At 40.9% G+C, this 17776-nt stretch overlaps 1 protein-coding gene and 1 non-coding gene across 3 annotated transcripts in view; one reads left to right on the top strand and one right to left on the bottom strand.

The window, feature by feature from the left end:
* LOC115224237 (serine-rich adhesin for platelets) overlaps positions 1–17776 on the top strand; it is a 126946-nt gene that overhangs the window by 100194 nt on the left and 8976 nt on the right. For both annotated transcript variants that reach the window (XM_029795027.2, XM_029795028.2), the window contains 9 exons: positions 3425–3559; positions 4891–4953; positions 7099–7189; positions 8096–8271; positions 9759–9905; positions 11204–11264; positions 13106–13245; positions 15376–15461; positions 16370–17516. In XM_029795027.2, the coding sequence (XP_029650887.1) occupies positions 3425–3559; positions 4891–4953; positions 7099–7189; positions 8096–8271; positions 9759–9905; positions 11204–11264; positions 13106–13245; positions 15376–15461; positions 16370–17516 (2046 nt within the window). The remainder of the gene's footprint in view (positions 1–3424; positions 3560–4890; positions 4954–7098; positions 7190–8095; positions 8272–9758; positions 9906–11203; positions 11265–13105; positions 13246–15375; positions 15462–16369; positions 17517–17776) is intronic.
* On the bottom strand, positions 16085–16156 carry Trnav-aac. The gene has a single exon. It is a non-coding gene; the product is annotated as a tRNA-Val (tRNA).

Raw genomic sequence — 17776 nt, 5'->3', positions numbered from 1 at the left:
TGTCAGGTGGTAAATATTATTTGCATGCTCTATATGGCCTTGTTTTTGTCTAATTCATCCCATCATTCTATCATCATTATCATCATCATTTAACATCTACTTTTCCATGCTTGCATGGGTCAGATGGAATTCGTTGAGACAGATTTTCTACAGCCGGATACCCTTCCCATTGTCAACCCTCACCTGTTTCCAAATAAGGTTATATTTCCCCTCCCGCCCCCAACTCAACAGGTTTTTACAGATTAGAAACAAAGGACACAGCTTGCATGGTGCTGACACTCATTTACAATTCACACATGTGAATATATGTGTATGTATATATAAATGTGTATATGTATAATATATACATATATGTATATGTGTGTATGTATATATATATATGTGTGTGTGTGTGGTGTGTGTGTGTGTGTGTATATATATATATATATGTGTGTGTGTGTGTGTTTGTATGTGTAAAAATATGTGTATATATGTAAATATATATGTGTATGTATATATGTGTGTGTATAGATAGATAGCTAGACAGACAGATAAATAGAGAGAGATAGATAGACAGACAGACAGATAGATAGATAGATAGATAGATAGATATAGATAGATAGATATAGACAGATAGATAGATAGATATAGATACAGATAGATATGTGATATTTATATGCATTAGGCTTCTTTCAGTTCCTGTTTGCTAGATCCACTCATAAGGCTTTGGTAGGCCCAGGGTTATAGTAGAAGACACTTTCCCAAAGTGCCATATGCTGTTTTACCTGAACACAAAGCAGTGTTGCTGGGAAGCAAACTCACTGCCACAGCTGTGCACACATATCTGCTGATTGTGCAGTTGCACCAGCTGCATTTTTTAACACTTGAAATGTGAATGCATTTTTTGCTCCTTGGAGGTCTCATCACATCTTTCCTGCACTCATACATGTGCGTGCACACACACACACACAGAGGTTCCCTTACTTTCTAAATCTCAGTCGCTGTATGCTTATCCTCTTACTACGGGGTCACTTACCTGTTGACCCCTGAAGGTCAAGAGTGCTAATTATCATCTTGGCTTCAACATTTTCACCTTCAAACATTTGTGTTTTTCACACTTCTCTTGCAGTTCTTCAATTGGATCTGCAAAGAAAACCAGATCCTCTGCACACGGAAGTTCCAAGAAGCACTCATTCCTGTGAAATTTCAGTTTCATTTACCAACAAGTACCAAGACAAAAAGTAATTCTTACTTGAGCTCCAAATTCCATTGTAACACAACTTATTTACCCAGATATCTTATTAATATAAGGCAAGGCAGTGCGTTAGAAACGAGGACTGGGCATGGCTGTGCGAATACTGAGGATTTGGCACAGTAGACTAGGCACTGAACCTGTTTTGGTGAAGGGTTTTGTTTCACAGCTGTACCATCTGACACACATTCACACACATTCACACATCAATGCTCACAAGGAAAGAAGATAATGGAACATTGCAATATAGAGAGACATTAAAATGTATTAATTAACCCTTTAGCATTTAGTCCAGCCATAACTAGCCCTAATATTCTATGTGATTTATGCTAAAACTGACCTGATCCAACCTCTCACACCTCCCCTACAATGTCATTCTAAAAATATGCAATCACATCATCAAAGCCCTGAAGCCACAAGATAGGGTAAAAATGGGTAAAGACCCCCTCCGGTCATGAATGACCATAGGATTACACATAGAAAGTTACCCTCTGAGGCACAAGTCTGGTCAAGGCTGTTTATGGAAGACCCAACATCCTGACATGAGTCCTTACCACTTCGTCCCATGTCTTCCTAGGCTTCCCTCTTCTATGGGTGCCATTCACTTTCAGCAATCAGCACTTCTTTATGCAGCTGTCCTCGTTCATATGCATCACACGTCCAAACCAACAGTGTCTTCTTTCTTGTAGGCTACATTTGATTCCTCTTATACTGAAGTTTTCTCTCAATATATATATATATATATAGGCGCAGGAGTGGCTGTGTTGTAAGTAGCTTGCTTACCAACCACATGGTTCCGGGTTCAGTCCCACTGCGTGGCATCTTGGGCAAGTGTCTTCTGCTATAGCCTCGGGCCGACCAATGCCTTGTGAGTGGATTTGGTAGATGGAAACTGAAAGAAGCCTGTCGTATATGTGTATATATGTATGTATATATATATATATATATATATATATATATATATATATATATGTATGTGTGTGTATATGTTTGTGTGTGTGTGTTGTCCCCCTAGCATTGCTTGACAACCGATGCTGGTGTGTTTACGTCCCCGTCACTTAGCGGTTTGGCAAAAGAGACCAATAGAATAAGTACTAGGCTTACAAAGAATAAGTCCCGGGGTCGATTTTGCTCGACTAAAGGCGGTGCTCCAGCATGGCCACAGTCAAATGACTGAAACAAGTAAAAGAGTATATATATATATATATTTATGTGTGTGTCACTGTGTCTGTGTATGCCCCTCCACCACTGCTTGACAACTGGTGTTGGTGTGTTTACATCCCTGTAACTTAGTCATTCAGCAAAGAGACCAATAGAATAAGTACTAAGCTTAACAAATAAATCCTTGGGTGTCAGTGCCTAATGGAGTTGTAGAGGCACTGCCGTGACTAACATGCTTTAAACCTGGTACAACCCATCTCTATCTAGGTCTAAGGAAAACTGATTTGAGAGAGAGAGAGAGAGAAAAAGCAAAAGTTGATCCCAGCACCTGGACAGGTACTTTATCAAGTTCTTGAGAAGACCCACCCATGTCAGCGAAACTGAGTTCTAGAAACAGCGTTCCACCTACACATAACAAGAAAACTTTTCACCACAGCCTACCCCAACAAACCAAACTACATCTCTTCCTCACATTTCCTCCATCATACACTATGCTTACCTCCCATTCCTCAATCCTGTCCTCACTACCCTGTTTCTCTGTATCATTGCTATCCGGTAGACCTCCCCTACCCTACTTTATATACCCAGGTTTTCACCACTCACTGCATTTCTCCTCCCCACTATCAAATCACACTTCTTTGGCAATGTCCTGCCACTTTTCGAGTTCTTTTCAAATCTGAATTTTCAACTGTCGGCATATAACTAATCTTCATCCAAACCTGATCCCAATGCTGAACCAAATGAGGGCCAGATTTTCAATCCCAGGATCATCCTGATCCCAAAAAGGTACAATATGTCTATGTAGAGCAAATGTTGACTGAGATACAGAGATCCTTGATGGACGAACAGACAGAATTTCACATTTATTCTTATAGATTAGCTTTACTCAAATCACATCTTTTTCATACAGTTCACTCGAAGGGGTCTTTGAATAGGGCCCTTAATAGTCTTATTCTAATAGCTGGATACTTTTAAAGGACAGTAACTCACCACCACAGATGTCTTTAAACTTATCTCTCTGTTTTGTTCCAGGTCAGCTCTGCAAAGTTTACACAAAGTTATCAACACAGCCAATGTTCACAACTATATCCCCAAAGGCCTCACCCACACATGGGTTGGATATTACAAGGCTAGAATTACGTCTGATCTCTCATGTATAAAGGAATGGTAAGTAATAGATTCCTTTATCTCTCTCTTTTTCATGGTGTGAGTGAATGGGCCTTCACAGAGCATGCACCTGTCGACCGAAGAAGGACAATGAGGAAGGCGGCGAGCTGGCAGAATCGTTAGCACGTCGGGCGAAATGCTAAGCGGTATCTCGTCCGCCGCTACGTTCTGAGTTCAAATTCCGCCGAGGTCGACTTTGCCTTTCATCCTTTCAGGGTCGATTAAATAAAGTACCAGTTACGCACTGGGGTCGATGTAATCGACTTAATCCATTTGTCTGTCCTTGTTTGTCCCCTCTATGTTTAGCCCCTTGTGGGCAATAAAGAAATAGGTACTTACATGATTATGTCTTGTGACCACAGCTCTGTGGTGTTTCCACAAGGATGTTTCATACTTTTTAGGAATTATTAATTGTTTGGAATTTACTGTTTGTTACTGTTATTCTCCATTTCGTACACTCTTTCATATTATACCCCATTGCATCATCCTGTTTTGTCCTCAATGGTCTCTGCCAACCGTTTATTAATGGCACCATCACCACCACCACTTCTGCTTATCTCCTTTTTCTTGAATTATTTAGACAATTATGGGAAACAACTCCTGGCCTCATTAGATGTCTTTAGCAAAGAGTATCTTTTGCTGTCTGGAGTTGTCTCCTGTTCTTACCAAACTAATGTAGTCGTTCACTTACACGGCTTCCTTCTCACCGCCTAATTTGTTTCTATGTTGTTATTGCTTGACTGCGTAACTGTGTCTTGTGTGTATGATGGATGTTTCTTCATCTGCAACATATATTAATTTCCTTTATATTCCTCTTGATGCCTTCTGATACTCTTCCCAAGGACCCAACAATAATTGGCACTATCTTCACCTTCTTCATTATCAGTTGGGCTGTTTTGTATTGTATACATCTATTTATTATTATTATTATTATTATTATTATTATTAACAACTCTGGTTTTGTTGGAACTTTTGGAGTTTTGCATGCATAGCAGGCTTGCTGCCTGCAGCCTCTGGTACCATACTATCTATTCTTTTTAAGTGTCTAATACTCTCCTGATTATTCTGGTAGTGTGAAGGAGGCAGGCCTTTTGTAACAGTTCTACTGGGCACTTTATTCCAATTTCCTTTATATTCCTCTTGATGCCTTCTGATACTGTTCCCAAGGACCCAACGATAATTGGCACTATCTTCACCTTCTTCATTATCCATAGTTGGGCTATTTTGTATTGTATACATCTATTATTATTATTATTATTATTATTATTGGGGATTTTTGGTGACCTGTTTATCACTTGGTTGTCATAAAGTTCTTCCGTTTTCCCCTTCAGGAACAAAATGGATGACATTGAATCCTTTGCAGCTGACTCACCTTATTCAACAGAGAAGCCGGAGTAAGTTATTTCTAGCTTTCAGTTTCGTCATTTCCATCTCTCCACCTTGCTCTGCTCTATTCTGTCTTCCAGCATATTATGCTATACTAGCACTATGACCCGGCAACGCGTTGCCGGGTCATAGTGCTAGTGCATGTATATACAGCTGCGTGTGTGCACACATACACGCGAGTACTGTCCAAATCTCCGGCCAATCACATACAGCTAACTGGCATTCAATTGGTGTATCAAGTTTTGGGCATTTTGATTGGGTTTTGGATAGAAAATTCACAAAAAAGTCACATCTATTGATTTTTTAATGGCTTTGCAGGGTGACTGGGGTAATGTAAAGATGTGCACAACCACCCTTGGACAGTTTTGAATGACCATAGAAAGTGCGAGCCCTCTAACTGAAAAATTGTGGATTTGTATAAAGGACACGCACACACACACACACACATTTTGCCGTTTATATATATAGAGATGCCTGCTTGTCTTTCTCGTCTCTCCATCCTGTTCTGAGCTTTTTGTCAGTTATTCGGTCACTTGATGTAAAACACCACCTGGTGAGAACCCATTAAGCTTAGAAAATCGGTTTCATGCTGTTCATCATTGTTACTACACTCTCGGAGTGGTTAGCGTTAGGAAGAGCATCCAGCTGAAGAAACCAAGCCAAATCAGACTGGAATCGGGTGCAGCTCCTCTGCTTGCCATCTCTGCTTATACCATCCAACCCATGCCAGCATGGAAAGTGGATGCTAAATGATGATGATGATGTGTGATGTTCTTTAAGCCATAGTCTAAGGAGGCTGTAGATACACAGCAATGTATATCTTTTTATAACCATCGGAGCACAAAGCACTCTTCACAACCGCAGGTTGATGAGACGGTTGTGATCTGTAAACAGGTTTGAGTAGGAACCTAAAAGAGAAGGATGAACGCACAACGTGCATGCGCACACTGGATTCATAAAAGAGAAGAGAAGAATAAAAATGCAATGCGCATGTCAAACAAGTTACGTGATGGCCTGCATGCCACGTCTGACACCACTATGATGCAGCTTTGTGGCAATGTTCTTGTTTCAATCGCTAGCTGACCTGGTGGCCATGACTTCTTAGTGAGTTCTTCTTCCCTTTGATGGGTTTTATTTTTAATCCTCTTCTTTGCTCAGTAAAGATAGGCGCAGGAGTGGCTGTGTGGTAAGTAGCTTGCTAACCAACCACATGGTTCCGGGTTCAGTCCCACTGTGTGGCACCTTGGGCAAGTGTCTTCTACTATAGCCTCGGGCCGACCAAAGCCTTGTGAATGGATTTGGTAGACGGAAACTGAAAGAAGCCCGTCGTATATATATATATATGTGTGCGTTTGTGTGTTTGTGTGTCTGTGTTTGTCCCCCCCTAGCATTGCTTGACAACCGATGCTGGTGTGTTTATGTCCCCGTCACTTGGCGGTTCGGCAAAAGAGACCGATAGAATAAGTACTGGGCTTACAAAGAATAAGTCCCAGGGTCGAGTTGCTCGATTAAAGGCGGTGCTCCAGCATGGACGCAGTCAAATGACTGAAACAAGTAAAAGAGTAAAAGAATAAGAGTAAACTGAGTCGGATAAGAAAAGTTGGTTTAGTTTCTGAACATTCAACCGTTCAGTCTTCAGGGTCACGTATCTGTGTTACTTCACCTTCAACTCAAGATTCATTTCATTATTGTTGTTGTATACAAACATAATTGAATGAATGCTTCACCTTTTTGATCTCCATGTGTCCAACACACGTGGACATGCCTACAAAGTCAGAAAACAACACAGCTCCCATGACTTTCAGAAACATTTTTTCACGCTCAGAGTTGCTGAAGCATGGAATAAACTGCCTGCGTCAGTTGTTGACTGCCATGACACTGCATCCTTTAAGGCCCTCATGCTTTCCGAAATCCGCCGAAACTACACCTGATTATATATACACTTTAGATGAGTTGTAGTGCACCTGAGCACTGTACACAATGTTTTTATTATTATTATTATTATTATGACAGATGAACAAATTTAATTTAAGCCTTTTACAAACAAACCCAAATATTTTGTTGAACTAGAACTGTCCGCTGCTTGTAGAATCCACTTGTCCATCGTTGTTCAATCTATCAATCAAAATGCCTGTCATTCCTTTCTGTTGTAGACTTGACCCAGAGGGCATGAAGACCAAAATCAGTGTCAAGTTGAAAGAAATAATGATGTCAAAGGATCTAGAAGAGACAACCTGTAAAGAGGTAAGACCCAGATTTGAAAGTCTGTGCACAAATTATGGACTGCTTTGTGTGTGCGTGTGTGTGTAAAATGAAGAAAACCTGTGAAATAATTATTCATGGTGGTGGTGTTTGTTTAGCTCAGTGGTCCTCAATTGGGGTCCATATAAAATTTTGGGGGTCCACACCAAAATAAATTGGCCCAGTATTTTTTATAAAGCCGGGTGCTTATTCTATTGGTCTCTTTTGCCAAACTGCTAAGTTATAGCAATATAAACACACCAACACCAATTGTCAAGCTGTAGTGAGGGACAAACACAAACCTAAAGAAATTGCAGTGAAATCTCTGTTAAAATGAAGAATCCAGAAATAATGATGATTTCACTGTGCAACATGATTTTTGTCCTTGAGTAGTAATTGGTATTTCCTATTTGCTTATCCCTAGAAAGTATAGAAAAATGGATAATATTTCCTTCAAACTTGGATTTTGTTACATTTATTCAAACCCTAAAGAGTCCTCTCAACACATGGCTATGATGCTCCCCCACTATTCTTGCTCATCATCAGAGACGCACATATTGTCAACCACTAAAGGGCATGCTCAAGTGGTTAAGGTCCAGCAACTGCCCTGCAGATCTGTGGTATTGAACAGAATATTTGCTATAATGATATTTCTGCTTCAGCAACTCAGTGATGAATCTGTCTGAGATGTAATGGAAAATTGGTCAGTTTCAAGACATTGATGTCCAGTTCAGAAAAGCAAAGTTTGAAGTGGGTTGTAGTGATTTCCTTTGATTTCTAGATAGAAGCAAATAGAAAATAACACTTACTGACCAAAGACCAAAAAAAAAAAAAAGAAATTTTTTTCTTTTACAGTGTTCTTTATTATTAATTCGTTTTATTATTAAATAATTAACTCGTTTGTTTTAGCTCCGTAATATGCTGGAGGAGTCATTCAATAGATCATTGAAAGAGTACAAAAGTTTTATCGATGCAGAAACAATCCGCATACTCCGTCAGATGGATGCACCAACAGAAATATTCCCATTTCTTTATCTTGGCTCTGAGTGGAATGCATCCAACTATGAGGAATTAGAGGAAAATGGGTGAGTTTTAGGGGATTTTTTTTTTCTCTCTCTTTTTTTTTTTTTTTTTTTTTGCAGCTGAAGCCTCGTTATTTTAGTGATTTGCCAACACTAATTAATCGTCATCATCATTTAACATCCACTTTTCCATGCTTGCTTCATTTAGGTGAAATTGGTTGAGGCAGATTTTCTATGGTTGCCTTTCCTGTCTGTAAACCCTTACTTGTTTCCAAGCAAGTTATTATTTCCCCAAAACCAGACATGTTTTTCGGGGAAGACTGGAAATGAACGGCCCCATGTGTTTGAGAGGGTGATGCTCAATTACCATCATCAAATGTCAAGAGACTAGGAGATGTGGCAATTTGCTGAACTTGATAAGATGCACCAAGCTAGGTAAAATCGTTGTCTTCCACACATACAGGCCTGTCCTGTCAGGCACTGGTGCCACTTAAAAAGCACTCTGCACACTCTGTTAGATGGTTGGTAATAGGAAAGGCATCCAGCCGTAGAAACCGTGCCTCAATAGATAGTTGGGGTCAGGACAGCTCCCAGCTGGTCAGCTCCATGTCAAACCATCCCAACCCATGCCAGCATGGAAAGCAGACATTAAGTTATGATGAGGTTGAGACATGGGTACACTCACATGGATGCACACATGCAACAGGCTTCTTCTAGTTTCCATCTACCAAATCCACTCACAAGGGTTTTTGTTGGTCCAAGGCTATATTAGAAGACCCTTGCCTGAGGTACCATGCAGTGGGACTGAACCCAAGCCGACATGCATAGGAAGTAAGCTTCTCAACCACATAGCCATGCCTGTGCTGTTATTTTTTTTTTTTATTTAACTTTCTGAATCTGGGGGAAAGGGAATGACCATGACCTCAGCAAATCCTCCAAGGTCAGTGAACTTAATGTTGTTAATGTTCCACTAAAATTGTTGCCGGTAAACAGCTGCTGAGCTAGAGAGGACAATGTTTGGTAATTATTTCTAGCAGATCGAGCAACCACATAGAAGAGCCCTCAGATTGTGATATATTTATGTTGTTTCGTGGTGACAATGACCATCATCATATCATTTTTTTTTTCTTTTTTTTTTTTTTTTGTACTTAAACTAAGTTTCAAAGAAATATTCGGAGATGTTCTTGCATAGCAAGTGACTTGATCTGAGATCGTGTGCTGGAACGAAAACAATTGCAGCGTGGAAGGTGTTTGTGAGCCATTTAAGAAACACACAAAAGCCGTTCGATTCACTTCAACATTTAAGTTTAATTTGTCAAAATATTTTCGTTGCTAAAATCCGCGACCTGTTCACTGACAAAAATCCGCAATTTTCAAATATTCAAATTTTCCTGTTTCTCTTCAACCTTTCAAAGTTCGAAACCTCCTCTTTGTTAAATCAGAGCAGGTTTAGGGTGACAAGCAATCTAATTACTTAACACCATCACTTGACAAAAAAATTTATTTTCATTTTTAAAAAAACATATTTTTCGTGTTTGTCTCTTTTACAGTGTTACAAGTATTCTCAACATCTCTCGAGAAATAGACAATTTCTTCCCTGAGAAATTTGAATATATGAACGTGCGAGAGTTTGATAACGAATTCACAGACCTCATGAAACACTGGAAGCGAACTCATGAATTCATTAGGAAAACAAAGTAAGTCCATTGCTTTGTTTATCCATTTTCTGTCTCTAGCCTTTCTTCTTTATTATTAACTAGCAGTATCGCCCGGCGTTGCTCGGGAAATAACTATATAAGCATTTTTAGAGAGTTATAGCCAAAAAAATAGCAAAAAAATGCATTAAAATGGAAAAAAATGATGGTAAATTTTTTTTTAAATCGTTGACTCATCGTAGACATTTTTAGAGAGTTACTTCCCTTATATAATAGCGAAAAAATGCATTAAAATGGAAAAAAATTATGGTAAATTTTTTTTTAAATCATAGACTCATCGTAGACGCGCGCTAATACCCAGAAGGGCTCGATATGAATCACGACTATAAGATACCCGCTTTTGGTTAAACTGCACCGCAAAATGTGGGAGTAGTTAGGAATCTAAATCGTAGGAGACAGACACACAACCTCTCTTTTATATATATTATTAATATAATTTTCTGTTTTAAGGTGGCAAGCTGGCAGAATTGTTAGCATGCTTGACAAACTGCTTAGTAGCATTTTGTCTGTCTTTATGATCCGAGTTCAAATTCCACCAAGGTCGACTTTACCTTTCATCCTTTCAAGGTGAATGAAATAAGTACCAGTTGAACACTGGGGTGAATGAAATCGATTTACCCTTCCCTAAAATTGCTGGCCTTGTACCAAAATTCGAAACCAATATTTGTTTCAAGGCAGAAATTTGAAACTAATATCTCAGTGTGATAAAATATTTTCCACAGTTTGGTTTATATTTAATTGAGTATAACTCATTGCTCTCCGTATTTGCAGGTATGTATCTGTGTGAGGAATCGTTATTATTACATATACGCTTAAGGTAGTGAGCTGGCAGAATCATTAGTTTTGTGTTGAAGATGCTCCGTTCAAGTGCTTGTTGTTGCAGCTTCCTGATGCTTCTTGTCGGTGGGTGGCACGTAAAAAGCACCCACTACACTCGCGGAGTGGTTATCGTTAGGAAGGGCATCCAGCCGTAGAAACACTGCCAGATCAGACTGGGCCTGGTGCAGCCTTCGGGCTTCACAGACCCCAGTTGAACCGTCCAACCCATGCTAGCATGGAGAACGGACGCTAAACGATGATGATGATGATGATGTATTTCACCTGCTGCTATGTTCTGAGTTCAAATTCTGCCAAGGTTGACTTTGCCTTTCGTCCTTTCGGGGTCAATAAATTAAGTATCAATGAAACACTGGGATCAATATGATTGGCTAGTCCCCTTCCCCCAAATTTCAGGCTTGTAGAAACGATTATTATAAACACATTTTTTAACTTTTTTCCAGGGAAGACAATGGTAAAGTTCTTGTTCATTGTAAGATGGGCATCAGCCGATCTGCTTCAACTGTAAGTAAAAGTCTTTCAACAAACATCTTTTATTTCTTGTTTCAGTTCATTAGACTGTGGCCTTGCTGGAGCATTGCCTTCAAGAATTTTTAGTCAAATAAATTGACCTCAGTACTTCTTTGTTTGTTTTTTGGGGTTTTTTTTAAAGCCTGGTACTTTTTGTGTCAGACTCTTTTGCCGAACTGCTAAGTTATGGAAACATAAACACACCAACACCGGTTGTCAAGCATTGGTGAAGGATAAACACAGACATGCACACAAACACACACATGTATATAATGGGCTTCTTTCAGTTTCCATCTCCCAGATCCACTCACAAGGCTTTGGTCAATCCAAGGCTATAGTAGAAGACACTTGCCTAAGGTGCCATGCAGTGGGACTTGAACCTGGAACCATGTGGTTGGGAAGCAAGCTTCTTACCACACAGCCACACTTGCACAACCACTTGTACAATTCTCTTAGCTGTAAAACATTGGCTGAGCTACTGCAGAGGTTTCTGCAGAGCTGCTCTTGCAGTTAAGACGATGAGAACATGCATACACACACATGCGCACGTGCACACACACACACACAACATGATGAACTTCTTTAAGTTTCAGTCCACCAGTTCCAATCACAAGGCTTTATCGAAGACACTTTGTCGAAGACACTTTGTCGAAGACACTTTGTCGAAGACACTTTGTCGAAGACACTTTGTCGAAGACACTTTGTCGAAGACACTTTGTCGAAGACACTTTGTCGAAGACACTTTGTCGAAGACACTTTGTCGAAGACACTTTGTCGAAGACACTTTGTCGAAGACACTTTGTCGAAGACACTTTGTCGAAGACACTTTGTCGAAGACACTTTGTCGAAGACACTTTGTCGAAGACACTTTGTCGAAGACACTTTGTCGAAGACACTTTGTCGAAGACACTTATCTGAGGTGCCATGCATTGGCACAATGTGATTGAGAAAAATAAGTTTCTTAACTAGAGACCCATGCAATCACTCAGAAGAGTCCTTTAATGCCTTGCCTCATAAGGGTAACACTCTAAGATGTATCTGGCATGAATCAATCTGGCAGAGTTCATCCTTCTGCAGGCAAACGTTTATGGTAATATTTTGAGCTGGTGTTGGTGTCTGGATAATCTTGTCGCTATAGACATAGGCAGATGGCAGCATTGAACATCCAGTATCCTGTGTTCAATCTTGCTACAGTGATAGTTGCTAAACCTGTTTCCATTACTAAGGTGGCAAACTGGACAGCGGCATTTTGTCCGTCTTCACTTTCCAAGTTCAGATTCTGCTGAGGTCAACTTTGCCCTTCATCAATGAAATAAGTACCAGTTGAGTCCGGGGTGGGTTGACTTTCCCCTACCCCTTAAATTGCTGTCCTTGTGCCAAAATCTGAAACTAATATTTTGAGCTGGTAATTAAAGAAACACTTTTTAATTACATAATGCTTCTCCTGGGAAGCTGTTCATTGTGAATCAATAACTACAACTTTCTGTGGAATGATTCAAGCTATAAACGCTTCACTCAGTTCTCCATCAATATTATTATTAGAAATATTGATTTCAAGTTTTGGCACAAAGCCAGCAATTTTCGAGGAAGGGGGCAAGTCGATTACGTTGACCCCAGTACTCAACTGGTATTTATTTTATCAACGCTGAAAGGATGAAAGGCAGAGCCCAGCCTGCTAATATTTCTGCCAGCTTCTCACTGATTCAGTGTATTTTACAGATGCAGTTGCGCCGGTGCTGGTCTCTGCTCAAAATGCCAGACACCGACCAGCTTTCTCTCACTCTTTCTGCTGTTAGTCTCTCAATTGCATCACAAGATTCTGCTTCTCACAACAGGTCATTGCCTACAAAATGAAAGAGGATTGCTGTACATTTAAGGAAGCCTTTGATTTCGTGAAAGAAAAGAGAGGAGTTATCAAACCAAACAAAGCTTTTATAGCTCAGCTGAAGGAATATCATGGAATTCTCACTGCAAGGTAAGTCAGGGCTTCCGTTTCCGATCTGTCCGGGTTGTGTGACGTTTGGCCTCAGCCACTCTGGCACCGCTTGTTTGGCATCACTGGTCCAATGCCGATTCGTTTGGCATCAGATGTCTTAATGTTTCTCTCTCCTCTCCGTCTCTCCCCTCCTCCTCCCTCCCCCTTCTCTCCTTCCCCTCTCCCCCTCTACCTCCCTCCCTCCCTCTTGTGAAAAATACATTCTGTAGCATTTAAACTGGCCATATCTAGCCAAACTATTGGATGGAAGCACTCCGTCGGTTATGACGACGAGGGTTCCGGTTGATCCGAATCAACGGAACAGCCTGCTCGTGAAATTAACGTGCAAGTGGCTGAGCACTCCACAGACACACGTGTACCCTTAACGTAGTTCTCGGGGATATTCAGCGTGACACAGAGAGTGACAAGGCCGGCCCTTTGAAATACAGGTACAACAGAAACAGGAAGTAAGAGTGAGAGAAAGTTGTGGTGAAAGAGTACAGCAGAGATCACCACCACCCCCTGCCGGAGCATCGTGGAGCTTTAGGTGTTTTCGCTCAATAAACACTCACAACGCCCGGTCTGGGAATCGAAACCGCGATCCTACGACCGCAAGTCCGCTGCCCTAACCACTGGGCCATTGCGCCTCAAGCCAAACTATTATGCCCAAACTGACCAGATCTGGCCTCTCACACCTATGCTACAATGCCACATCCTGTAGCTTGGCAATTTCATTGGTTTCATGTGAAGACAAGTGGGATCAAAATTATATTACTTGAGACGCAAATAAGGGTCAGTGACAGGAAGAGCATCTTGCTGTAGAACACTGCTTCATTAAGCCTCATCCAACCCATGCCAACATGGAAAAAAACAAACATAATGATGATGATGATGATGGTAGCAGTAAATATACTGTTCAAATTCTCATCTCATTATTAAAGTTCATTGAAACACTACAATTATTGAATAAATTTTGTTTTCCACAAAATAATTATTAGTAGCAGTATTGGTTCCAAAGGGTAATATTCATCATCACTTTAAAAGTTATTTCATTAGAATGCGTTAGAACACAAAATACCAAAATACTGTGATTGTTACCATAGGAACCTCCTCTCGTATGGGCTTTCGGTAGTCTCACCAGCTGTGATTTACCTCCTGCTAAATGTTTAGCTTTAACCCTTTCGTTACCCTATTTATTTTGAGATGCTCTGTGTTTCATTCATTTAATTTTAAGTGCGCGAGAAGACCCGGCAGGACAAGTGAGTCCGTAACCCGTGGCTTTCTACATGGGATGGAGCCAGCCTACGTATGCATACGTTCTCTTCTTGGGACACAAAACTCTACTTGTGAAGATCTGTTGAGGCAAGTGAGGATCAGAATCGAAATCAATCAATGGAAATTGCAGATGTGTTACCAGTGCCGGTGGCATGTAAGAGAACCTTCCGTTTCGCAACCGTTGCCAGCACCGCCCCATTTCGTGTCCATTGCCAGCCTCGCCTGGCCCTTGTGCCGGTGGCACATAAAAAGCACCATCCGTTCGTAGCCGTTTGCCAGCTCTGTCTGGCACCTGTGCGGGTGGCACGTAAAAAGTACCCACTACACTCACGGAGTGGTTGGCGTTAGGAAGGGCATCCAGCCGTAGAAACACTGCCAGATTTGACTGGGCCTGATGCAGCCTTCTGGCTTCACAGACCCCAGTTGAACCGTCCAACCCATGCTAGCATGGAAAACGGACGCTAAATGATGATGATAACAAAGAATTTAGTAAAATAACTCAGTTATCATTAATCTAGTGTTAGGAACATAAATTGTGACTAAGGTTTGGTGGAAGATTTTAATTCAGAACTTATGAAAACAAGACATTTGTACTACAGAGCCAGAAGCGGTTTTGGCCGGGTTGGTATCAAAAAGGTTAAGTAAAAGCCCTTGGTGGTGCTGTGCAAATGTAATCCATTCGAGCATGTTCCCTTTGCTGTTAAGTGACTGTAATTAGTTCAAGCTCTTTGTTATACTTGATAATGCTATTGTTTCTTTACTGTTATCTGTTTAAAAATATTGTTACAAGATTGTAAACTAACCTTTTTTTTATTATTATTATTATTATTTTTTTTTTTTTCGTTTTCATTTCAGTCAAAAGCGTCACATGTTTAACACCAAGTCTAAAAGTGAAGAAGCTGACACTCGGAATGGTGCTGCCAGCAGCCATTATGATAATGGTGAGATCTCTTTTGGTCTATTGTTTTTATATTGCTCCAGTCTACTCAGCTGGCAAAAATTAGTAGTTCCTGTAATTCAAAGGCTCGACCTTGTCACATTCTGTGTCATACTGAATCTCCCCAAGAACTATGTCAAGGTTACTCAGCCACTTGTATGCTAATTTCACTTGATTGGATCAAGTGGAACTCTTGTTGTCGTAACCAAAATGGTACCAGTTTATGTAGGTATGTAGGCATGTGGTTTAGTGATTTGGGTATTTGACTTACAATCATAAGGCCAAGAGTTCAATTCCTGGCAGCACATTGTGTTGTCCTTGAGCAAGACACTTTATTTCATGTTGCTCCAGTCCACTCAGCTGGTGTGAGTTTTACCTGTAATTCAAAGGGCCAGCCTTGTCACACTCTGTGTCAGGCTGAATCTCCCTGAGAACTGCATCAATGGTATGCGTGTCTGAGGAGTACTCAGCCACTTGCACATTACTTTTATGAGCAGACAATTCTACTGATTGGCTCTACTGGAACCCTCGTCATCATAACTGACAGAGAGCCAGCTTAGTCATCATCATCATCATCATTATTAACGTCCGTTTTCCGCGCTAGCACAGGTTGGACGGAAAATACATAGGTTCCAGCGAGTTTCGAACTCGCGACCTTCTGCGTGTTAAGCAGATGTGATAATCACTACACCATGGATCATCATCATTTAACATCCGTTTTCCATGCTGGCATGGGTTGGATGGTTTGACTGAAAACTGGGAAGCTGGGGGAACTGCATCAGGTTCCGATTATTTTATAATTTCTTGGTTAATAGAAAGGTTTATAAGGAAACTGCATGAAAGTCTCAATTTGTCTGTTTAACTCTTCTTTCAATGACAAACTAATAATTTTGACTTTTTCCATTTTTGCAGACTTTGACTTCATGCAACGGAATTTTGATAATACGGATGATATGGGTCTTCCTTGTTTCTACAGAGACGACTACTTCTTGCCTATACCACGACGAGATTCTGATGGTTTTACTTCTGACAGCGTTGATGATAGAAGTGACATCAACGAGAGTGGAGTAGTACGCGTGAGGGCAAACACTTACGATTATGCAAATCTTCAGATCCCTAAGTTTAAAGCAGACAACAGCTGGATAAGTTCACAGCCTTTTTCCATTGGGGAGTCCTCTACAGACCCTGTAGATGATAAAGATCTGACATTAGAGGATGATATTAAGGGCTTAAAACAACCAGACATTAGCAACACACCCACAGTTCTGAGTCAGACTCCGCCTTTAACTCGCACAAGTGTTAATATCAACATTTCCGGGTCTCCCAACCTCGATAGGACTTCCCTTTGTGAAAATAATAGCAATTCATCCAGTATGAGAGGGTCTGCTAAAGGTTTGAAGATGGTGGCCAGTGACGTTAAGGGTGCACCACCACAACAACAAATAGCAAAAGCAGATACTGCCGACCAATCTTCAGAGGTCCCCGAGCCATATGTAAAAGAGGCCATTCCCTGGCATCCAGGGACTGTACGTCAGCAGTGGAGGAATTTGGAAGAGCGTATCAAAAGCAATACTAAAACACCAAGTGAAACTGAGCCTGTTGATGAAGACATTCCAGTCGCCGCTGAGGCCGTCGACCCTTTGGCCCCTGTTGCTACGGTTTCCACTTCAGCATCATCATCGCTTACAGCAAGTGAAGCTTGTCAGTCTTCGGAAAGCGAATTTACTTCTTCACAGACAATCTGGATGTCAAAGTCTCCCCTCGTCCTCAAATCTTCCCATACAATTTCAACGTTTCCTGTCAACAAGGAAAGTGAAGCAGTCACCATGGGAAGAGAGAATGAATCCGACGTCAGGGCACTCCACAGAATTGCCGAACGGCCCCAAAGTGTTTGCGACGATGTCCTTGGGAAGGAACTGTTCAATAGTTTGAGTATCAAAGGAAGCCTAACTGCTGACAAAGAGGAAGGTTGCTCTCCTGCGGTGTACAAAATGGAGGATATTGTCTATCCTGTTGGCACTGTCCGTCGAACTACTCAGGAGCTGGAACAGAAACACAGGTACATACTCACCAGTCTCTCTCTCCCTCTCTTTCTCTCTCTCCTTCCCTATCTCCCTCCCTTCTCTCTCTCTCTCTCTCATTTGTACTACTATCATATGTTATCTTCTTCACTTGTTTTCTGTTTGCTGTCCTTCCGAAGATGAATAGCTGGGATGGAGTAAAGTACAACACCATACCTGTAGCCCCATAAGTCTTGAGTTGAAATCCAAAGCAAGTGACTCTTTGGGGTTTTGTGTGAAGGATCTCTCAATCCTATCT

The sequence above is a fragment of the Octopus sinensis genome, linkage group LG25 (genome assembly GCF_006345805.1).
Source record: "Octopus sinensis linkage group LG25, ASM634580v1, whole genome shotgun sequence".
Taxonomy (NCBI): Eukaryota; Metazoa; Mollusca; class Cephalopoda; order Octopoda; family Octopodidae; genus Octopus; species Octopus sinensis.
The sequence above is the reverse complement of the archived record's forward strand: the minus strand, read 5'-3'. Positions and strand labels throughout refer to the sequence as shown.